Source organism: Colletes latitarsis, chromosome 11 (genome assembly GCF_051014445.1).
Source record: "Colletes latitarsis isolate SP2378_abdomen chromosome 11, iyColLati1, whole genome shotgun sequence".
Lineage (NCBI taxonomy): Eukaryota > Metazoa > Arthropoda > Insecta > Hymenoptera > Colletidae > Colletes > Colletes latitarsis.
In genome coordinates this window covers 29,693,698-29,714,703 of record NC_135144.1, presented here as the reverse complement: position 1 = coordinate 29,714,703, position 21,006 = coordinate 29,693,698, and the positions used below count along the sequence as shown (strand labels likewise).

The window sequence follows — 21,006 nt, the reverse complement described above, 5'->3', positions numbered from 1 at the left end:
GTTCTTCGATGATTAATGGGTTTGTAGAAACTCGTTAGACACCGAGAGGGCGCATCGTTAATTTTAATCTCCTCGTTTACCATAAATTTCTAAAGAGAACGAAGGAAAGACGGGGTACGCAACTGCGATGCAAAAATAAAGTACAGTGCATGCGATTAGGCGTGTATAGTTTCGGCTGACCTAACCTATTTACGAAATCACCTTGCGTGACTTTAAACAATTGTAAATCTTCTTTCGAACCGTAAAATTACTTCCTGAGAAATAATTAAACTTAAAAGTATCGAAGAATATTTGTAACCTCAAAGTATGAAGTTCACCGCCAATTTGTATACGACGCGAGACGCTATTACAGCGCTCAAAGCCACGCACTCGCTAACGGCGTGCACGTTAAAATTATTAAATCAGCAATTTGCATAACGAAAGAAACGTTTCGAAACCTCTTTTCATTCGAAGCCAGGGAAAATGAAATTATTCGCTGAAATTTTTCATTATAGAACAGGGCTATTGTTACGTGGACAATGTGGGCGTTGCGTAAATCTGCTGGCTGTTTCCCTTTCACTTGTTTAGCGCGCGCATAAATCGTTTCTTCAGTCGTCTCCGTAAAGAGAGAATTCTGCGTAAACAGATCGACAGTCGTCGACAGTTGCAAGCAAGTTTCCAATCTTTCAATAATAAATATATACAAATAGTAAGAATATTTGAGCAGGTTCAAGTCGTATTTAAACGAATTTTAACTAATAGAGCTTCCAAACGATGAACAAATATAACCAACGAGCTTTGTTTCATCGAAGTGGAGCCTGGGGACTGTCGATCAGTCGCCATCTTGATTTTATGTAAACTTCTACTCGAACAAACTCACACAGTTATGATTTCAATAAGATACAACTACACATTTACAATTTTAACGAAACAGATTATTCCTACGCAAAACTGTTACTTCTACAAAAGTTATTAATACTTACAAGGGGCCATCTTGAGGTGTAAATCTCCAATTTTGATGAAACTTTGCAATTATGTAGTTCTCAAAAATCTATTAGACACGTATTTTTTTGTAGCTGCTAATATTCACTTTAAGGGGTTGAAATCAGCCCTCAAAGTTGGGGGTTCAAAACATACTTTGTTGAATATCTCGGAAACTATTAGAGATAGGGGTGTGCTTCAAATGGATGAAATTTATGTTTTTAAACGGCGAATTTTATGGTGTAAAGAGATTTGCAAAACTTTTATTTGTTTAAACAATATATTAAAAAATAGAACATTTTTTTATTTTTCTCGTTGGATATTAATGATTTTCTTTTCTCCATTTGTACAGAGAAACTACACATCCATGTACAAAATACGGATAAATTGGAATTTTGATTTTGTCACAATAAAGAAAAATCTTTTACTTGTAATTTTTTACGTATTTCGTGTTGTACGAAGTACCAGATCGCATACAGGGTGTTCGGCCACCCCTGGGAAAAATCTTAATGGGAGATTCTAGAGGCCAAAATAAGACGAAAATCAAGAATACCAATTTGTTGATGGGGGCTTCGTTAAGAAGTTATTAACTTTTAAAGTTCCGCCAATACTGAATTTTTTTCTCGAAAATGGTTAAGATTTCGAGGGTATGTCTATTGACCAAAAATTATTATAATTGGTCCCTGCAATCAAAAATAATTTTTTTAGAACGATTTAAAATTTTTTAATTTTGTTGAAAAATTTCACACCTTGAATTTTTTTCTCCAAATTGGGTAGGATTTCCAGGGTATATTTATTCATCAAAAATGATTATAATCGACCCTTGCAAATGGAGAAAATAAAGTCATTAATATCCAACGAGAAAAATAAAAAAATGTGCTATTTTGTAATATATCTTTAAACAAATAAAAGTTTTGCAAATCTCTTTAGACCATCAAATTCGCCATTTAAAAACATAAATTTCATCCATTTGAAGCACACCCCTATCTCTAATAGTTTCCGAGATATTCAACAAAGTATGTTTTGAACCCCCAACTTTGAGGGCTGATTTCAACCCCTTAAAGTGAATATTGGCAGCTACAAAAAAATACGTGTCTAATAGATTTATGAGAACTACATAATTGCGAAGTTTCTTCTAAATGGGAGATTTACACCTCGGGATGGTCCCTTGTTGATAACAAAATTTAATTTATTCTTTCGTTCGTTAAAATTGGATGAATAAAATGCTGTAAACGATTCATTAACCTTTCGATTGTAGTTTCCGTCGGGGTGTCCAAGTCAGTGGGATCCTTATGTTAAGTCCTTCTGTTAAATTTAGCGCGATGTAATCCCCGGAGGGTACTCGTACGGGGCACCAGAAGTCAGAAAATCCTTTCTCGTATGCGCAAAGCGTATCGCGGAGCCCTACGGGCACAACTTCTCTTGCTGTTTCCCTCTCGGTCTTACTCTCCGTCCGTCCCTCTCCCTCCCTTCCTCTTCTCGTTTGACAATGTCGGTTGTTATTCCAACCGCATCCCTTCCAAAGAATCAGAGGATTCAGTCTGACAACTTTGAAATTCCCACTGCGGTCTAAGCGAACACGCTGCCATTAGCCCGTCCGTCCTCCTCGTCCACGAAATCGTTTTCGTTTTCGGCGGTTCCCAGCAAATTACGAGACATTTCACCTTTCGTCATTTTCGAAATTGTTTCGCTCCGGGGGAACACTTCTCGACGTCGATAAACTGGTATCAGAATTATCCCACGGTTGGGAAGTCCCCAAAATCCGAAACGGTATTGAAATTGCAAACTTTTAGAAGCAAAAGTTATTTATTCTTTGGTATTCTTATCGAACGAGATCGATCATCGTTCTCCGACACTAACAACCACGTCACTCGCACATAACCTAAAATAATTAATCTTCAACTTGACTGGATTAATTTTTCGTCATTTTCGAAATTGTTTCGCTCCGGGGGAACACTTCTCGACGTCGATAAACTGGTATCAGAACTATCCCACGGTTGGGAAGCCCCAAAATCAGAAACGGTATTGAAATTGCAAACTTTTAGAAGCAAAAGTTATTTATTCTTTGGTATTTTTATCGAACGAGATCGATCATCGTTCTCCGACACTAACAACCACGTCACTCGCGCATAACCTAAAATAATCAATCTTCAACTTGATTGGATTAATTTTTCGTCATTTTCGAAATTGTTTCGCTCCGGGGGAACACTTCTCCACGTCGATATACTGGTATCAGAATTATCCCACGGTTGGGAAGCCCCCGAAATCCGAAACGGTATTGAAATTGCAAACATTTAGAAGCAAAAGTTATTTATTCTTTGGTATTCTTATCGAACGAGATCGATCTTCGTTCTCCGACACGAACAACCACGTCACTCGCACATAACCTAAAATAATCAATTTTCAACTTGACTGGATTAATTTTTCGTCATTTTCGAAATTGTTTCGCTCCGGGAGAACACTTCTCCACGTCGATAAACTGGTATCAGAACTATCCCACGGTTGGGAAGCCCCCAAAATCCGAAACGGTATTGAAATTGCAAACTTTTAGAAGCAAAAGTTATTTATTCTTTGGTATTCTTATCGAACGAGATCGATCATCGTTCTCCGACACTAACAACCACGTCACTCGCACATAACCTAAAATAATCAATCTTCAATTTGACTGGATTAATTTTTCGTCATTTTCGAAATTGTTTTGCTCCGGGGGAACACTTCTCCACGTCGATAAACTGGTATCAGAATTATCCCACGGTTGGGAAGCTCCAAAATCCGAAACGGTATTGAAATTGCAAACTTTTAGAAGCAAAAGTTATTTATTCTTTGGTATTCTTATCGAACGAGATCGATCATCGTTCTCCGACACTAACAACCACGTCACTCGCACATAACCTAAAATAATCAATCTTCAATTTGACTGGATTAATTTTTCGTCATTTTCGAAATTGTTTCGCTCCGGGGGAACACTTCTCCACGTCGATAAACTGGTATCAGAACTATCCCACGGTTGGGAAGCCCCAAAATCCGAATCGGTATTGAAATTGCAAACTTTTAGAAGCAAAAGTTATTTATTCTTTGGTATTTTTATCGAACGAGATCGATCATCGTTCTCCGACACTAACAACCACGTCACTCGCACATAACCTAAAATAATCAATCTTCAACTTGACTGGATTAATTTTTCGTCATTTTCGAAATTGTTTCGCTCTGGGGGAACACTTCTCGACGTCGATAAACTGGTATCAGAACTATCCCACGGTTGGGAAGCCCCCAAAATCCGAAACGGTATTGAAATTGCAAACTTTTGTAAGCAAAAGTTATTTATTCTTTGGTATTCTTATCGAACGAGATCGATCATCGTTCTCCGACACTAACAACCACGTCACTCGCACATAACCTAAAATAATCAATCTTCAACTTGACTGGATTAATTTTTCGTCATTTTCGAAATTGTTTCGCTCCGGGGGAACACTTCTCGACGTCGATAAACTGGTATCAGAACTATCCCACGGTTGGGAAGCCCCCAAAATCCGAAACGGTATTGAAATTGCAAACTTTTGTAAGCATAAGTTATTTATTCTTTGGTATTCTTATCGAACGAGATCGATCATCGTTCTCCGACACTAACAACCACGTCACTCGCGCATAACCTAAAATAATCAATCTTCAACTTGACTGGATTAATTTTTCGTCATTTTCGAAATTGTTTCGCTCCGGGGGAACACTTCTCCACGTCGATAAACTGGTATCAGAACTATCCCACGGTTGGGAAGCCCCAAAATCCGAAACGGTATTGAAATTGCAAACTTTTAGAAGCAAAAGTTATTTATTCTTTGGTATTCTTATCGAACGAGATCGATCATCGTTCTCCGACACTAACAACCACGTCACTCGCGCATAACCTAAAATGATCAATCTTCAACTTGACTGGATTAATTTTTCGTCATTTTCGAAATTGTTTCGCTCCGGGGGAACACTTCTCGTCGTCGATAAACTGGTATCAGAACTATCCCACGGTTGGGAAGCCCCAAAATCCGAAACGGTATTGAAATTGCAAACTTTTAGAAGCAAAAGTTACTTATTCTTTGGTATTTTTATCGAACGAGATCGATCATCGTTCTCCGACACTAACAACCACGTCACTCGCACATAACCTAAAATAATCAATCTTCAACTTGACTGGATTAATTTTTCGTCATTTTCGAAATTGTTTCGCTCCGGGGGAACACTTCTCCACGTCGATAAACTGGTATCAGAACTATCCCACGGTTGGGAAGCCCCCAAAATCCGAAACGGTATTGAAATTGCAAACTTTTGTAAGCAAAAGTTATTTATTCTTTGGTATTCTTATCGAACGAGATCGATCATCGTTCTCCGACACGAACAACCACGTCACTCGCGCATAACCTAAAATAATCAATCTTCAACTTGACTGGATTAATTTTTCGTCATTTTCGAAATTGTTTTGCTCCGGGGGAACACTTCTCCACGTCGATAAACTGGTATCAGAATTATCCCACGGTTGGGAAGCCCCAAAATCCGAAACGGTATTGAAATTGCAAACTTTTAGAAGCAAAAGTTATTTATTCTTTGGTATTCTTATCGAACGAGATCGATCATCGTTCTCCGACACTAACAACCACGTCACTCGCACATAACCTACAATAATCAATCTTCAACTTGACTGGATTAATTTTTCGTCATTTTCGAAATTGTTTCGCTCCGGGGGAACACTTCTCCACGTCGATAACCTGGTATCAGAACTATCCCACGGTTGGGAAGCCCCCAAAATCCGAAACGGTATTGAAATTGCAAACTTTTAGAAGCAAAAGTTATTTATTCTTTGGTATTCTTATCGAACGAGATCGATCATCGTTCTCCGACACTAACAACCACGTCACTCGCACATAACCTAAAATAATCAATCTTCAACTTGACTGGATTAATTTTTCGTCATTTTCGAAATTGTTTCGCTCCGGGGGAACACTTCTCCACGTCGATAAACTGGTATCAGAATTATCCCACGGTTGGGAAGCCCCCAAAATCCGAAACGGTATTGAAATTGCAAACTTTTAGAAGCAAAAGTTATTTATTCTTTGGTATTCTTATCGAACGAGATCGATCATCGTTCTCCGACACGAACAACCACGTCACTCGCGCATAACCTAAAATGATCAATCTTCAACTTGATTGGATTAATTTGAGAATCGAGTTTATGTTGTTTCGTTAAAAGTACAGAAATTATATCGAATCCCACGATTTCACCGCCATTGTGATATGCTCGAGATGCTAATTGCTCGCCCGGTGCTCGTTCACGGGAGCTACGAGTGCTCGGGACGATTCTGCCCGAGCGCAACTTTTCCGCGACACTAATTGCTCGGAAGTTCGAAACGCAACACTATTGGCCAATAAATACGCGTCCCCCCGCCGTCGAATAATTTAATTTGTTTGCTCGTTAGCGTCGAACGTCACTGCGAGCATTACTTAATTAGATATAACTTCGCGCCGGAGAGGATACTTTAATGGAATAAGATATCTGGCGTGCGTAACGAATCCGGCCGAAGTTGCGATGCAGCTGGAAAATAACGGGGAAGTTTACCGAAACTGGGCGTCGTTAAGTCTTGAAAATTTAATTTGCCCGGTGAACCGTTCTTTAATTCGCGCCTGTCTCTTCGGAAAATTATAGAAATTCCCTCAACGACGCGATAAATTAAAACGATCTTGGTACGAGGTTGTCGAACGATAGAAACAATGAACTCTGAAAGAGAAAATTTTATTTGAGAAACGCCACCGTACCGGTTTCTTAATTGTGAATATCTCGAATGGATTAGTAAATTTAAAATGGCGAATTGAGGCAAATAAATAGCTCGTTATTTCGGACAATATAAGTAAATTGTAGCTGTGTGTAATTAATATAGGTTTGATAAAGGTTGAAGATGTACTGAGGTGGATATTGGTGAAATAACAAATTGATTAACGTGTAAAGATGTATATTTTCCGATACATTCGATGGTGAAAAATAAACGTTAATAATTCCCTCAATGACACACTCTCTATGCTCTAACGCGCTTATTTCTGATTTATACCCTGATGATAACCTCACTTTTTGCACGTGTTCACTAATACCCACTTTAATCTTTATAACCACGTAGTTCTACCAATTTATGATGGATATTGGAAATAATTAATAATATATTTTCCGATACATTCGATGGTGAAAAATAAACGTTAATAATTCTCTCAATGATACACTCTCTATGCTCTAACGCGCTTATTTCTGATTTATACCATGATGATAACCTCACTTTTTGCACGTGTTCACAAATACCCACTTTAATCTTCTCTACAGGGTGTTCTGCTACTCCTGGGAACAATTTTAATGGAAGATTCTAGGGGCCAAAATAAGACGAAAATCAAGAATACTAATTTGTTGATGGAGGCTTCGTTAAAAAGTTATTAACGTTTAAAGGTTCGACTGTACTGAATTTTTTTTCTAGAAACTGATTAGGATTTCGGGGGTAAGTCTATTCACCAAAAGTGATTGTAATTGACCCCCACAGCTAACAATATTTTTTCCAAAACGATTTGAAATTTTTTAATTTCGTCTAAAAATTTCAGTACCTACTCGAATTTTTTTCTCGAAAATGCGTAGAATTTCGGGGGTATATGTAATGACCAAAAATGATTGTAATCGACTCCTACAACCGAAAATAATTTTTTTAGAATGATTTGAAGAATTTTTTTTTTTGCCAAAAAATTTCAGCGCCTACCTGAATTTTTTTCTCGAAAATGGGTAGGATTTCGGGGGTATGTCTATTCACCAAAAATTATTGTAATTGACCCCCACAGCTAACATTATTTTTTTCAGAACGATTTGGAAATTTTTATTTTAATTGTTAATAACTTTTTAACGAAGCCTCAGTCAAGAAATTGATATTCTTGATTTTCGTCTTATTTTGGCCTTTAGGATCCCCCATTAACATTTTTCTCAGGGGTGGCCGAACACCCTATATAACCACGTTGTTTTACCAATTTGTAGTGGATATTGGAAATAATTAGTTACTACGTAAAGATGTATATTTTCCGATACATTCAATGGTGAAAAATACACGTTAATAATTCTCTTAATGACACACTCTCTATGCTCTAACGCGCTTATTTCTGATTTATACCATGATGATAACCTCACTTCTTGCACGTGTTCACAAATACCCACTTTAATCTACTCTGTAACCACGTAGTTCTACCAATTTATGATGGATATTGGAAATAATTAATAATATATTTTCCGATACATTCGATGGTGAAAAATAAACGTTAATAATTCTCTCAATGATACACTCTCTATTCTCTAACGCGCGTATTTCTGATTTATACCATGATGATAACCTCACTTCTTGCTCGTGTTCACAAATACCCACTTTAATCTACTCTGTAACCACGTAGTTCTACCAATTTATGGTGGATATTGGAAATAATTAATGATATATTTTCCGATACATTCGATGGTAAAAAATAAACGTTAATAATTCTCTCAATGACACTCTCTCTATGCTCTAACACGCTTATTTCTGATTTATACCGTGATGATAACCTCACTCTTTGCACGTGTTCACTAATACCCAATTTAATCTACTCTGTAACCACGTAGTTCTACCAATTTGTGGTGGATATTGGAAATAATTAATGATATATTTTCCGATACATTCGGTGGTAAAAAATAAACGTTAATAATTCTCTCAATGACACTCTCTCTATGCTCTAACACGCTTATTTCTGATTTATACCGTGATGATAACCTCACTCTTTGCACGTGTTCACTAATACCCAATTTAATCTACTCTGTAACCACGTTGTTCTACCAATTTATGGTGGATATTAGAAATAATTAATAATACATTTTCCGACATATTCGGTGGAATTATAAAATAAACGTTAATAACTTTCACGCACTTAAATTCTATCCCGTCATATCGCCATACTGCCAACCTCACGTATCTCCATCGTTGCCAACCTCTTTTTTTCACAATATTCACACCATAGTATATACACTTTATAGATAATTAACTATACGCAAAAAAAAACCAACTATCACAGTTACGTAGCAAAATGTATCATTGCAAGTAGTCACGTGTGAAATAGTTAATCGACAGGGTACAATTTTGAATCTTTTCCAGGGAAGTCAGATGCAGGAAGCGAGACAGGAGGGTCAAGCGCGGAGTTACCATCCCCCGGAATCTTACGCGTGAATATCTCTTCTTTTTATTCCACGTAACGACCGCGAATCGATCTCCACCCGATAAAATTGCAATTTCTCCGAAGGTCGACGTCGTCTGCACCGTCGTCGAGGACCACGAAGATCGACGAAGAAAAGAGCAAGTCCCTCTCGAGGACTTATCACACGATTAAGGACATGATATCGAGCCGTTTCGGGCAGAGTCGCAAGGACGCTGAACCGGAACCGGAGGCCAGCTTGAACAACGTCACGGAGGAATTGCGGAAGTCCAGCAGGAGCATCGACGAGGAGGAGGCGAAGAAGAAGGAGGGAATTTATGGGAAACCACGGGCGCAGGAACCTTCCGTAAATATACAGCAGTATCCGAAGAATGCTTGCGGTAAAGATCCTTCGATCTGTCCTCCATTTTCTTTTTTTTCCAACTTTTCTCTTACTCGAATATTCCAACGCTTTATTTTCATTGGCTTGAAAGCTGCTTTCTCAGTGTTTTACAAAGCGTCTAACTCTAGTAATTTTATATTCGTACTCTCTTTTAATATCACGCTGTTTGTTACGCTGCAAATCATTTGTCTTTTGCTTCTGCTTTTCGCTGTTGATAATGAGAACTACACGAAAATATTTCAAAGCCAGATACTTCGTGATGTCACATACAGTTCGACTACTCCTGGGAAAAATTTTAGTGGGGGATTCTAGAGACCAAAATAAGACGAAAATCAAGAATAACAATTTGTCGACGGAGGCTTCGTTAAAAAGTTATTAACGTTTAAAGTTCCGCCTGTAGACATATATCCAATTTCAGGTCAATATTTCTAACCTCACATTATATTTTTCGGAAAAGAATTTTTTTCTCGAAAGTGAGTAGGATTTCGGGGTTATGTCAATTGACCAAAAATGATTGCAATTGATCCCTACAATCGAAAATAATTTTTCCAGAACGATTTGAAACTTTACGATTTCGACGAAAAATTTGACCACCTTCGTGAATTTTTTTCTCGAAAATGCGTAGGATTTCGGGGTTATGTCTATTCACCAAAAATGATTGCAATTGATCCCCGCAACTGAAAATAATTTTTTTAGTACGATTCGAAACTTTTCAATTTCGACGAAAAATTTGTCCACCTTCGTGAATTTTTTTCTCGAAAATGCGTAGGATTTCGGGGTTATGTCTATCGACCAAAAATGATTGCAATTGATCCCTGCAATCGAAAATAATTTTTCCAGAACGATTTGAAACTTTTCAATTTCGACGAAAAATTTGTCCACCTTCGTGAATTTTTTTCTCGAAAATGCGTAGGATTTCGGTGGTATGTCTATTCACCAAAAATGATTATAATCGACTCCCGCAGTCGAAAATAATTTTTCCAGAACGATTTGAAATTTTTTAATTTAATTGTTAATAACTTTTTAACGAAGCCTCAGTCGAGAAATTGATATTCTTGATTTTCGTCTTATTTTGGCCTCTGGAATCTCCCATTAAAATTTTTCCCTGAGGTGGCCGAACACCCTGTATTCGAGCACATCGATATACAGGGTGTCCCACGCGACCGGGTCAGAAAGTCAAGACAGTGAAAGATAGTAAAAAAAATGTATTTTTCGAAGTTTGAAAAATCAATCCCTTCCGGGAAATCAATTTTTACTGATGTCATTTGGCTTTTAAAATTTATTTATAAAAATGGCTTGCTACTTTTTAAAGAATATAAACTTGCAAAGAGTCAAGGTTGACTGATAATGACCAGATAATTATCTTATTATTATTGTGCAATTACTCGAACGAGAGTTGGAAGAAAAGTGTTAGATGCCAAGACGATAAATGAGAATTACGTGCTTTGGGTGTATCCTATCAACGTTTTTGCTTCCTATATAATTAACATTTCCCTTGGTTGATGTATTACAGTTTACCACTGTTCACTGTTATTTTCCTGCGGTCCGTAGACCGTGTCGAGCAACGAACTTTTAATTGAGCAATGCTTTTTCATCAAAAATCTCTTTCGTTTTCATATAAATAGATACCAATATTTATTTATCGTTCAGATTTGTTTACAATCAAAATACAAACTGCCTAAAATTCGGTTATCAACATTGAAACTACCAGAGTGGTAAAAATGACTCGTAATTTCTAATAAAAAATTGTAAAAAAATTCGACTAGATTTTTCAAAAATGGTTCTTGGAAAAAATTGCAGAATTCTCGGCAGTTTCAGTGTTTTTAACTAACCTCCATCAATTGCTTCGGTTATCCTATCGATTGAGCGGGAAATTCGAATTTAATAAACCGTGCAAACGTGCGGGAGTTGCAGTTGGTCCGCCATTGCTCCCTAATGGCGTAGGTTGGAGGGAAGTCGGTGGTATTTACACGAGAATTTGATGGTGTAGGTCAATATGGACACTCGTATAGTTACTTGAGCAATCAGCAGAATGTACCGCTTCCTGGACAACTTCAGCCAACGTCACAGGTCCAGCCTAATTTGCCAGGGCAAAGTGCTCAGCTACACGTGACGCATCACACTCCACCTGGAGGGGTTCAAACGGTCCATCAAACTCAAGTTCCCAGTTTCGGGCAATCAGCGACAGGTGGCCAACAGGTGCAAAATGTTACGAGGGAATACGTTGTTCAGGGACCATCTGGATTGCCGAGTCAGCAATTGCATCAAGGACTGCATCAGAATTCTCAGAGTCAGGTAATCATCGATTTCCTTCGATGCGTTCTGAACTACTTTTCGACTGGTAACGTTACTTTGATTTCGCCTAACTGCCGTACGGTTTCGATAAATCGAACTGCGGTCAGGATGTGGCTGCGAGAAAAATTCTTCCAATGGTGATAGTTTTCGTAGTCGATGATTTTTCAAATTTCATAATGGCGAACAGCTTTGGTCCAGTAGCGACCTCGAACGTCGATAGTCGATATTTATGGAAAATTCTGGGGTAAAAGAAACAAGTTGAATATTATTTCTTTAAAAATATTCACCTGTAAACCTGTGAAAATTGAATATTTTTTTAATAAAAATCTATGGAACATTTTTTTTTTGAAACTAGATATATTTCAATTTTTTTGAAAATTTTAACACTTGAAGTTACAAACGAAAAGAGATAATTGGAAAAAGTGGCAACACTTTGAAATTTAATTACAAGTTTTTTTAAACGATTTTTAATATTTTCGTGGACTCAAACAAACATGGAGGACGCAAGTGTGGACGTAGGATTTTGATCGTGAGTAAAGTCTGTGAAGTTTGATCAACACTTTGCAACTTTCTCTAGTCGTTCGACGATACAATATAATGCACTCCTTTTCAATCAAAATGCGTTTCTCGGTCTGACGCGTTAAAGCGTGCGACAGGGGCACGACATAGTTGAGCGCATCATTTTATCGTCTATTGGATGACGAAGCTACTAGTGGAAACATCCATTCCAGATACGATTAACCTACATAGTTTGCATCGCTATGAAATCTGTCAACAATTTACGAGTATAAAAATCGTCGAATAAAAAAAAAATTTACTATACTCATAATTAATTAAATTCGAAATTTGAAACTGGGAAAATTTTTAATGGGCAATTCTAGAGGCCAAAATAAGACGAAAATCAAGAATACCAAATTGTCGATGGAGGCTTCGTTAAAAAGTTATTAACGTTTAAAGTTTCGCCTGTGAGAACCACTATCACGCGCCGTTCCACAGGCGGAACTTTAAACGTTAATAACTTTTTAACGAAGCCTCCATCGACAAATTGGTATTCTTGATTTTCGTCTTATTTTGGTCTCTAGAATCTCCCATTAAAATTTTTCCAGGTGTAGCCGAACACCCTGTATGTCTCTCAGAAGTCATTTTAAGTCATAAGATCGAGAAGCCTGTCGTAAATGAAAAGGGTTATCGCGAGCTGAACATCGAAACGGATTCGTATCACCGAGCGTACTTACTCATACGTTTCAAACATGCGACGAACGTTTTCTTTCCGTGACACTGCAGTCCAGTTTGCTTGTACTTCATGAATATTTATTTCCGTCACTTCGTCTATTTCTCCACAGAAATAATTCGCGCGGAAATACCACATACAATAGTAATCGAAAACGCCATAGGCGAGTATCGGATATTAAACCCCTGGACAGCCATCTTTTATATTTATGCACATCTGTTTATACATAAACAATGTTATATTCGAGACATTATACTGTTCTATTTGATGTTCAATTTTATAAGCGATCAAAAATAGAAATATTCGTTGGAAATTATTTTTAGGTTATGCGTTGACTTTTTCTGTTTGTTAGGGTTGGTGATGGCTTAGCAACTAATTTCCTTTTTTATATTGTTTAATAAAACAGGACTAGTTTTGTTAATACTTTGTTAATTGGAATAATAATATAAAATTTTGGTAGAGAAATGACTTCGTAAGTATGATACACGGGCAGCGTGGGTCAGAAATGACCCATGGTCGTCGAAGGGTCCAATAGATATTTCCTAGGTTATGGCTGAAAAGGTTATTCTCACGTAAAGAGGGTGGTGTACTTATCTTCATATAAATTCAGAAGGTGCAATAACGCGACACATACATCCTATTCAAACACACGGTGCACGTGATACGTGTTCCATATTTATGCCTTCTAAAGCCAACCACACGCAACACAATGCATCGCACTACGTACAGTTCTCGAAATTTATTGGCTGCTTGCGTCCACGCGCGGTTTAATAAAGAAACGTGTCCAACTTTTTTCGAGGTTAGTTTTATGAAATTCCAGAGCCCCTCAAAAATACAATTTTAGTATAACGAACGAACAATTGCTTCCAGGCTCAATAAAAAATGTTCCCTTTTGTAAATAGTTATTTAACATTTCATAATCATCTCAAAGCATTAATCGTATTATTGACGATGTACACAAAAACACAATCACGATGAACATTTAAATATTTTTATATTTTATCTTTCAAACATACCCACCGTCCCAAACCTAGGTCTCAAGCTACTCCACACTTGTCTCAGCTTTCAATTGAGACAAACCCTTTGAAACTTGCTTCCAAACCTTCTCAAACTTACTTTAAAATCCTCTCGAACTCACACACTATTCATCCCTCTGACAGGGTCAAGGGACGCAGGTGCAGAAGCCTCTGGGTCTGCCCATGCAGCAGCACCAAGTGACAAACGCGATGCAACCGACGAGCCAAACCTTCCAAAGTCCCCAGCAGCTGCTGCACCAGAACCAGAACCACCATCAGAGTCCCAGGTTCGCCCAACAGCACGCGCAGAACATGCACCAGCGGCAGCTGATCCAACAACTGCACCAGCAGCAACTGGCCGGTCAGCAGGGCAGCCAAACAGGCGTCAGGAACGTGCAACAGAGCTATTTCTCGAACAACGTGTCCTACCAACAGTACCAGCAAGCTAGACAAGCCATGTCCAGGTCTCAGATAGACCTGCCAAGCACATCGAGGCAGACGCAGGAACTCAGGCTCTCGGGGCAAGAGGTCTACTATCACTATGCTCAGGGTCGACCGAAGTACGGCGTTCCCCAGGTGTACATGAAGACCGACTGCAACCAGGAGATCGAGTTCCAGCAACGGAACTCGACGAAGGGGATCGAGAAGGCCGCGTCCCAGCCGCAGCTCTGCTACGAGGACGAACGGTTGAACGATCCACCGAGGAACCCCGTCGATCCCATGAAGGCGCTCACGGTGGATCCGTTGGACAAGGAAAGGTACGAGATCATGGTTGAGAACCACGGACTAGGCGAGTTCGGGAGAACCGATTCACAGAGGAAGGAGGAGTACAGGTTGGAGAGCTTCGCCATCCGCAGAGACGAGACCGTCAGGTGCTCCAAGAGGGACCAAGAGCCTGCGGGTGTTGGCCAAGAGAATCAGGAATTAGAAGGATCCTCCGTTCAGAAAAGGATCGAAGAATTGCAGAAAAGAGTCGAGGAGAATCATTACGGGTCCAAGGCGTCCAAAGAGGCTCCGGAAGCGGACGCGACGACGAGAAGTACATCCGGTTTGAAGATCGGGAACGCAGAGGGATCGAAACGGGCCGAGAATCAATATGCAAAGGATTCGGTTGTGAAATCGGAGATTAAGAAAGACGAGCTGGAACACGGCATCGGACGACTGAAGATACAGAATCAGGGATCCGGCTCGGATTACGACAAAGCTGGCCAGAGTTCCTCCAACGTTGACTCGGGGAGGGGATCCGCTGTTTATTCTAGCGGACGGCGCCCCCCGCCGGAGGATCAAACGCATCCGCCAGGTTCGTTGCTTGAACGTCACTTTAAACACATCTGTGGCGTTTTATTAGGAATTCTTGACGACAGAAATATTTTTACCGATAACAATTCTGGACCAAATCTTGGTTGCTCTCTCTGTATTTGGACCTATGATTCTCACAGATATCGTCGAGTACAGTCACTTTCCCCAAAATAAAAATAACCATACCAAGCGTCCTTATACCGGAGCATCGTAACGAACCTTCTAACGATATTTACTGATATTTTTTCCTGACAGTGCAAGACTCCGAGTGGGTGGATATCGTGGAATCGGAGCTGAGGAGCATTCTGGAACCGAGGGACGTCCCTGCAATGGCGCATTCGACGTTGTCCGAAAGCGTATCGTCGGTAACGCCACCTCTGCCGCCGCTTTCGCCCCACGAAAGTCCCAGAACATCGAGAAATCGATACTCGGCGAGGTAACGTTACATCAAACAGACCTCTTCGTCTCGTAACCGATGTCACTTCCGGTCACTGGTTCGCGCTACTTCCGACTCTTTCTGCTCGTCGCGTAGATCGAAACGCCGATATCGGTGTATCGAAGCGACCAACCGATGAAACTGTCGAAAGTGAACAGCCCGTGGCACGTTCTCTGGTGCTTTTTCGGTATATGGAGACTGGATGGGAACGAATTTATTCCATGAGCTTCCATTTTCTTTCCATTTTCCACCGCGATGGAATAAAACACTCCCGATGGTACTAATAATAACTTTCACGCTAACAAAAATGTGGCTCGTACAATACAGTTTCTATGTCGACAGTGGTTCTCAATCGTAAGAAATATTCATTGTATTCGTTTTATTTTTATCATTCGATACAGATTAATGTGGATATAATTAGATAGTATAATAATAAAAAATATTTAATAAACTGACGCTTAGAATTAAATAAGTCTTGTCGATTATCTCTCATTGTAAGCCCACTTGAGATTATAGAAAAAGTATTATACAGGGTGGTTAAAAAATCAGTCCTCCAAACTTTGACAGAATTTTCTACTTTTCTCGCGAAAATTTGCCAGTGGATCAACAACGAAAATAATCTGGGTAATAAAGCGACGGGATCGAGCTTGCTAGAGTACTATTACGCATAAAATAATCCCAGAGTCCGGTTTCGCTAGTGGCCTATTGCGTGCTAACAGAAGATAAACACTGGTCATTCGACACTGTTCTGTACTCCCGCGATAATTAACCGTCTTCCCCGGCCTTCTTAGCGAACTTAACAATTGCATGTTTGTGGACCTTTTAGCTTACCATACGGGTCGAAACCTAATTACAGCGATTACAGCAAGGCCATGGAGAAAAGGGGGTTCTCCGGCAGCACGAAGCATCGCGGTGCCTCGACTTCGAAGAAGGAAGCTGCAAAAAAGTTTTCTCATCGTGAGTGGTCTTCTTCCTTCTTAATTCGCGGTTGCTTGTTCAGCCGGGTCACAGAGATGTTGTTTGTCCAGTTTTCGGCGTGGAGGCCGCCGATCTGACCTCGACGACCACCGGACTCGATCTGGACTCCATGCTGGACAGAAGCGACTCAGACTTGAGCACCAACGACGCTAGGACGATTAGGAAGCAACTCGAGGGCTTGGAAAATATGTACAGCGAGGTGAATGTTATTTCTTTAAAAATATTCACCTGTGGCGGGATTTACAGAAGGAGGAGGAGGACCAAAAAAAAATTTTTTTTGAATCTCTTGTCTATCGGGGTTAAGTGTCGTGGAGTTAACAGCAGGGGGAGGAGGATCAAACAAACATTTTTTTTTAATGCTTTGCGTAATGGGGTGAAGTGTCGTGGGGTTAAGAGGAGGGGAGGGAGGACCAAAAATAAATTTTTTTTTCGAAACCTTTGTGTTATGAGGCTTTGTGTAATTTCTATTAAAATTTGTATCAATTAAAATGTGTTTAAATATTTATTTTAGGTATTGAAATTGTTGGGCGGAAGCGTGAAGAAGAGACGAAAGGCCAGGGGCCTGATCAGTTATGGGTCCGTTTCTTCGCTGCCAACGTCGTCCGTCTCGTCCAGGCCCGTCACGAGGCATCACGATAAACGTAGATCGCACGCGATCGACGACAGGATGAAGAAAGCCAAAGACATCAAGGTCAGTTAGCCGATATTTTTCAGGGCATTACTTTACCGAGCTTGTTTAAAATTTTAGGAATCGTGGAATCACCATTCGTTTCGGTTTTTTTTTTATTGTTGTTAATTTCGTATTTTGATTCGTCGATTAAATGCTGAAAAATTACCGTTACGTTTGCAGAGCATTAACAAACGTTTTCAACGATTAGAATCTCACGTAGTTACGCTCGCCAGGTCCGTGGCGCACCTGAGCTCGGAGATGAGGACGCAGCACTTGATGATACAGGTGAGAAAATCTCGTTAGCGTTTGAAAACGACCACCCCATAGAATGTTAGCAATTTCGATGAAAGTGTCACAGATCTTTTGTAATTTAATAATGTTAGTAAATCAATTTTTGACCGTAAATAAATAAAGTATCGTCCCGTTCAATTATTCCATCGAGGATAAAATAATTAGTTGAGAATGTTAGTTTCGAACGATTTACGAGAGGAGACGTTAGGGGGTCCCAATTGGGCAAACAGTGGGCGGTTGTTGTTAAACGATAAAGCAGTCAGAATTTCTGAAACTCACTACTACCAGGTTTTCGCAGGAAATGGAAAACATAAGGGGCGAGATTGCTGCTCTGAGGACGCAAACGAGCATGGCAATGGTGAGGTCGCAATCCCAGCCGCTGATCAAAGATTCCGAGCTGCCAGCCCTGTCCAACCCTTCGAGGGTGAAGAAGCTCACCAAGTTCTTCGGTACAGAACCACCGCTCATCAGATTGTTCCTGAGGGAACTTGGGTATGAGGTGTGTGTGTACGTGTGTGCAAGCCACATTATCAATTTTAGTCTCGAGTTGCCCTCTGGAGGCAAATAAAAATACCTAACAAAGCTATCTTCCTCCATCCTTCCTTCTCACTTCTGCTAAATATTCCTAAAATGTCCCAGAAATATCAAAGACTAGGCAACTAACAATCCTAGGATGGGTAGTCATTACCACAAAGAATCATTTTGTTTAATTTCACTCCAGAATCTTCATTTAATTTTTTTATATCTTAACAATATTACTAGCATTTATTTCAAACAATTGAAATTATAAATCATGCATTGCAGACGATTTAAATCTTGCGGCAAGAGTTCCCTCGCTCGCCACCAGAGGGCCACGCTCTTGTCTTTCTCGCAAGTGCTCGACCGCCCTGTTTATATACAGGGTGTTCGGCCACTCCCAGGAAAAACTTTAATGGGGGATTCTAGAGGCCAAGATAGGACGAAAATCAAGAATACCAATTTCTTGATGGCGGCTTCGTTAAAAAGTTATTAACAATTAAATTCAAAAATTTCAAATCGTTATGAAAAAATTATTTTCGGTTGCGGGGGTTAATTACAATTATTTTTGGTCATTACACATACCTCCGAAATCCTACCCACTTTCGAGAAAAAAATTCGAGAAGTTACTAAAATTTTTAGACGAAATTAAAAAATTTCGAATCGTTCTGAAAAAATTATTTTCGGTTGCGGGGGTCAATTACAATCATTCTTGGTGAATATACATACCCCCGAAATCCTGCGCATTTTCTAGAAAAAAATTAAATACTGGCGGAACTTTAAACGTTAATAACTTTTTAACGAAGCCTCCATCAACAAATTGGTATTCTTGATTTTCGTCTTGTTTTGGCCTCTAGAATCTCCCATTAAAATTTTTCCCAGGTTCGAACACCCTGTATACTTATTTTCGTAACCTCGTTAAAATTCACAAATTCTATCCAAATTTATTTCCCTCAATGTCTTAAATTGAGAATTAATTTTTCTAGTATCATAATGGTAAATCCTGTCACCTATATATGGATGTCGTGGTAGTCAAAATGTTAAACGTCGAAAGTTTAAGTTTCCTTGTTACGAGATTCTGAAATATTTGCATTACGACCGCTTAAAAAATGGCGATAAGATAAGATTGGATGCAAAATTTGTTATCTCGTCACTGTTATAAGCATTATCGAAGCAAAATAATGTTTTTGTTGCTTGCAATATGAATTCGCGTAATTCTCGAAATATAAGAAAATTGAATAAATTTATAATTTCAGCTTTTTAGTACTTGTTAATCGGATTTCTCGATTTTAACGAGTTCGATTTTTAATGAATTTTTTCTAATTTAAAAAGTATTATCGGTTTTAATTCAATATGGTGGAATGGACAGAATATAGTGGACGTTTTGCATTATCGAACAAAGTCCTTGACGGATTTTTCCCACGGATGGCCGTACATTCTGCATATAAACAGGACGGTTGAGCACTTGCGAGAGAGACAAGAGCGTGGCCCTCTGGTGTCGAGCGAGGGAACTCTTGCCACAAGATTTAAATCGTCTGCAATGGCCTCATTTATATTTTCAGTTGTTTGAAATAAATGCTAGTAATATTGTTAAGATATAAAAAAAATTAGACTCCTCGACTGTCCATTCAATGTCTCAACGTCCCTCCTCTCCTTTTATCTCGTCTATTCGCTTCCTTCCACACAGCAAAGACAATCTTCTCAGTTCCCAACAAATTATAAACACCATTTAATACTCTTCTAGAAATACGCGACTGCATTCGAGAAGGAAAAGGTCGGAATGGTGGAGCTTCCCTACTTAAGCGAAGAGAGGCTGCAAAAGATGGGGGTTCCCTTGGGACCGAGGCTGAGAATCCTCCAGGAGGCAAGGATATCGGTGTGCAAGGATCCAATTTACGTCGTATGAGTCTCGAAGAAATAAAAATAAGAGGAGAAAAGGGGGATGTCTCTCGAATCCTACGGAAAGGGAACAACAAAAGACGCAAAAGTAATTTAGGAATTTGTGTTTGTTGTTTTACCAAAAGGAGATGTAAAATATTAAATATTGTGCTCGGTTGGGTTGGAGTTCGTTCCCGCGAGTAAACGTTGTTAAATGCAAGAAGAAAAAAGCAACCTTCCAAATAAATATGATTTACTTAGGAGCAATTAAGAAGAAGACAAAGAAGTTTTAAGGTTAGGATTTTAAGAGGCACGCGAATGAAAGAGACTTGGAAAATATGTTCGAGTCGTGGACAACCCCGGGGTCTCGAATTACATAATAAATAGCAAATTGTTTAAGTTTGACGCGTGTATGTGTGTGTAGAAGTCCCAAAAATGTTCGAAAGACGAGATAATAGAAATTATGTAGGGAAAATTTTTCGAAATGTTTCTTTGAGGATATCGTTATTTACAGTCCGAAGTGTACGTTTTTTTTTGTTCAGTTTCGTATCTATAATTTATTATAAATTATTAACAAGCTCTGAACATCGTTATGTTGTACCAACGCAAAGGTAAACCAGACGTTTAATTATAAATCTGACGTACGTATTTCTGAAGCGAAAACAGAGAAATAAACCAGAGAATATCGCGAAGAAAGAAAAAAAGCAAACAACGAAACGTCAACGTTAACCTAACCTCCAATGGTATTACTGTCGTTTCTACTCGTAAGAATTATTTACGTATTTATGCGGGGGAAGTAACCGTTTTCTTAATGATAGC

At 39.1% G+C, this 21,006-nt stretch overlaps 1 protein-coding gene across 4 annotated transcripts in view; it reads left to right on the top strand.

Moving 5' to 3' along the window:
- LOC143347699 (uncharacterized) overlaps window positions 1-20,633 on the top strand; it is a 34,218-nt gene extending 13,585 nt beyond the window's left edge. Inside the window, exons 4-14 of one of the 4 annotated variants that reach the window (XM_076777121.1) lie at window positions 9,138-9,205; window positions 9,283-9,575; window positions 11,568-11,872; window positions 14,264-15,419; window positions 15,674-15,854; window positions 16,720-16,811; window positions 16,883-17,031; window positions 17,344-17,523; window positions 17,683-17,787; window positions 18,092-18,292; window positions 20,054-20,633. In XM_076777121.1, the coding sequence (XP_076633236.1) occupies window positions 9,138-9,205; window positions 9,283-9,575; window positions 11,568-11,872; window positions 14,264-15,419; window positions 15,674-15,854; window positions 16,720-16,811; window positions 16,883-17,031; window positions 17,344-17,523; window positions 17,683-17,787; window positions 18,092-18,292; window positions 20,054-20,215 (2,892 nt within the window). In that variant the 3' untranslated portion in view covers window positions 20,216-20,633. Of the gene's footprint in view, window positions 1-9,137; window positions 9,206-9,282; window positions 9,576-11,567; window positions 11,873-14,263; window positions 15,420-15,673; window positions 15,855-16,680; window positions 16,812-16,882; window positions 17,032-17,343; window positions 17,524-17,682; window positions 17,788-18,091; window positions 18,293-20,053 lie in introns of those variants that run through there. The other 3 variants (XM_076777120.1, XM_076777119.1, XR_013080660.1) reach the window with 3 other exon arrangements.
- Window positions 20,634-21,006: the final 373 nt, after the last annotated feature.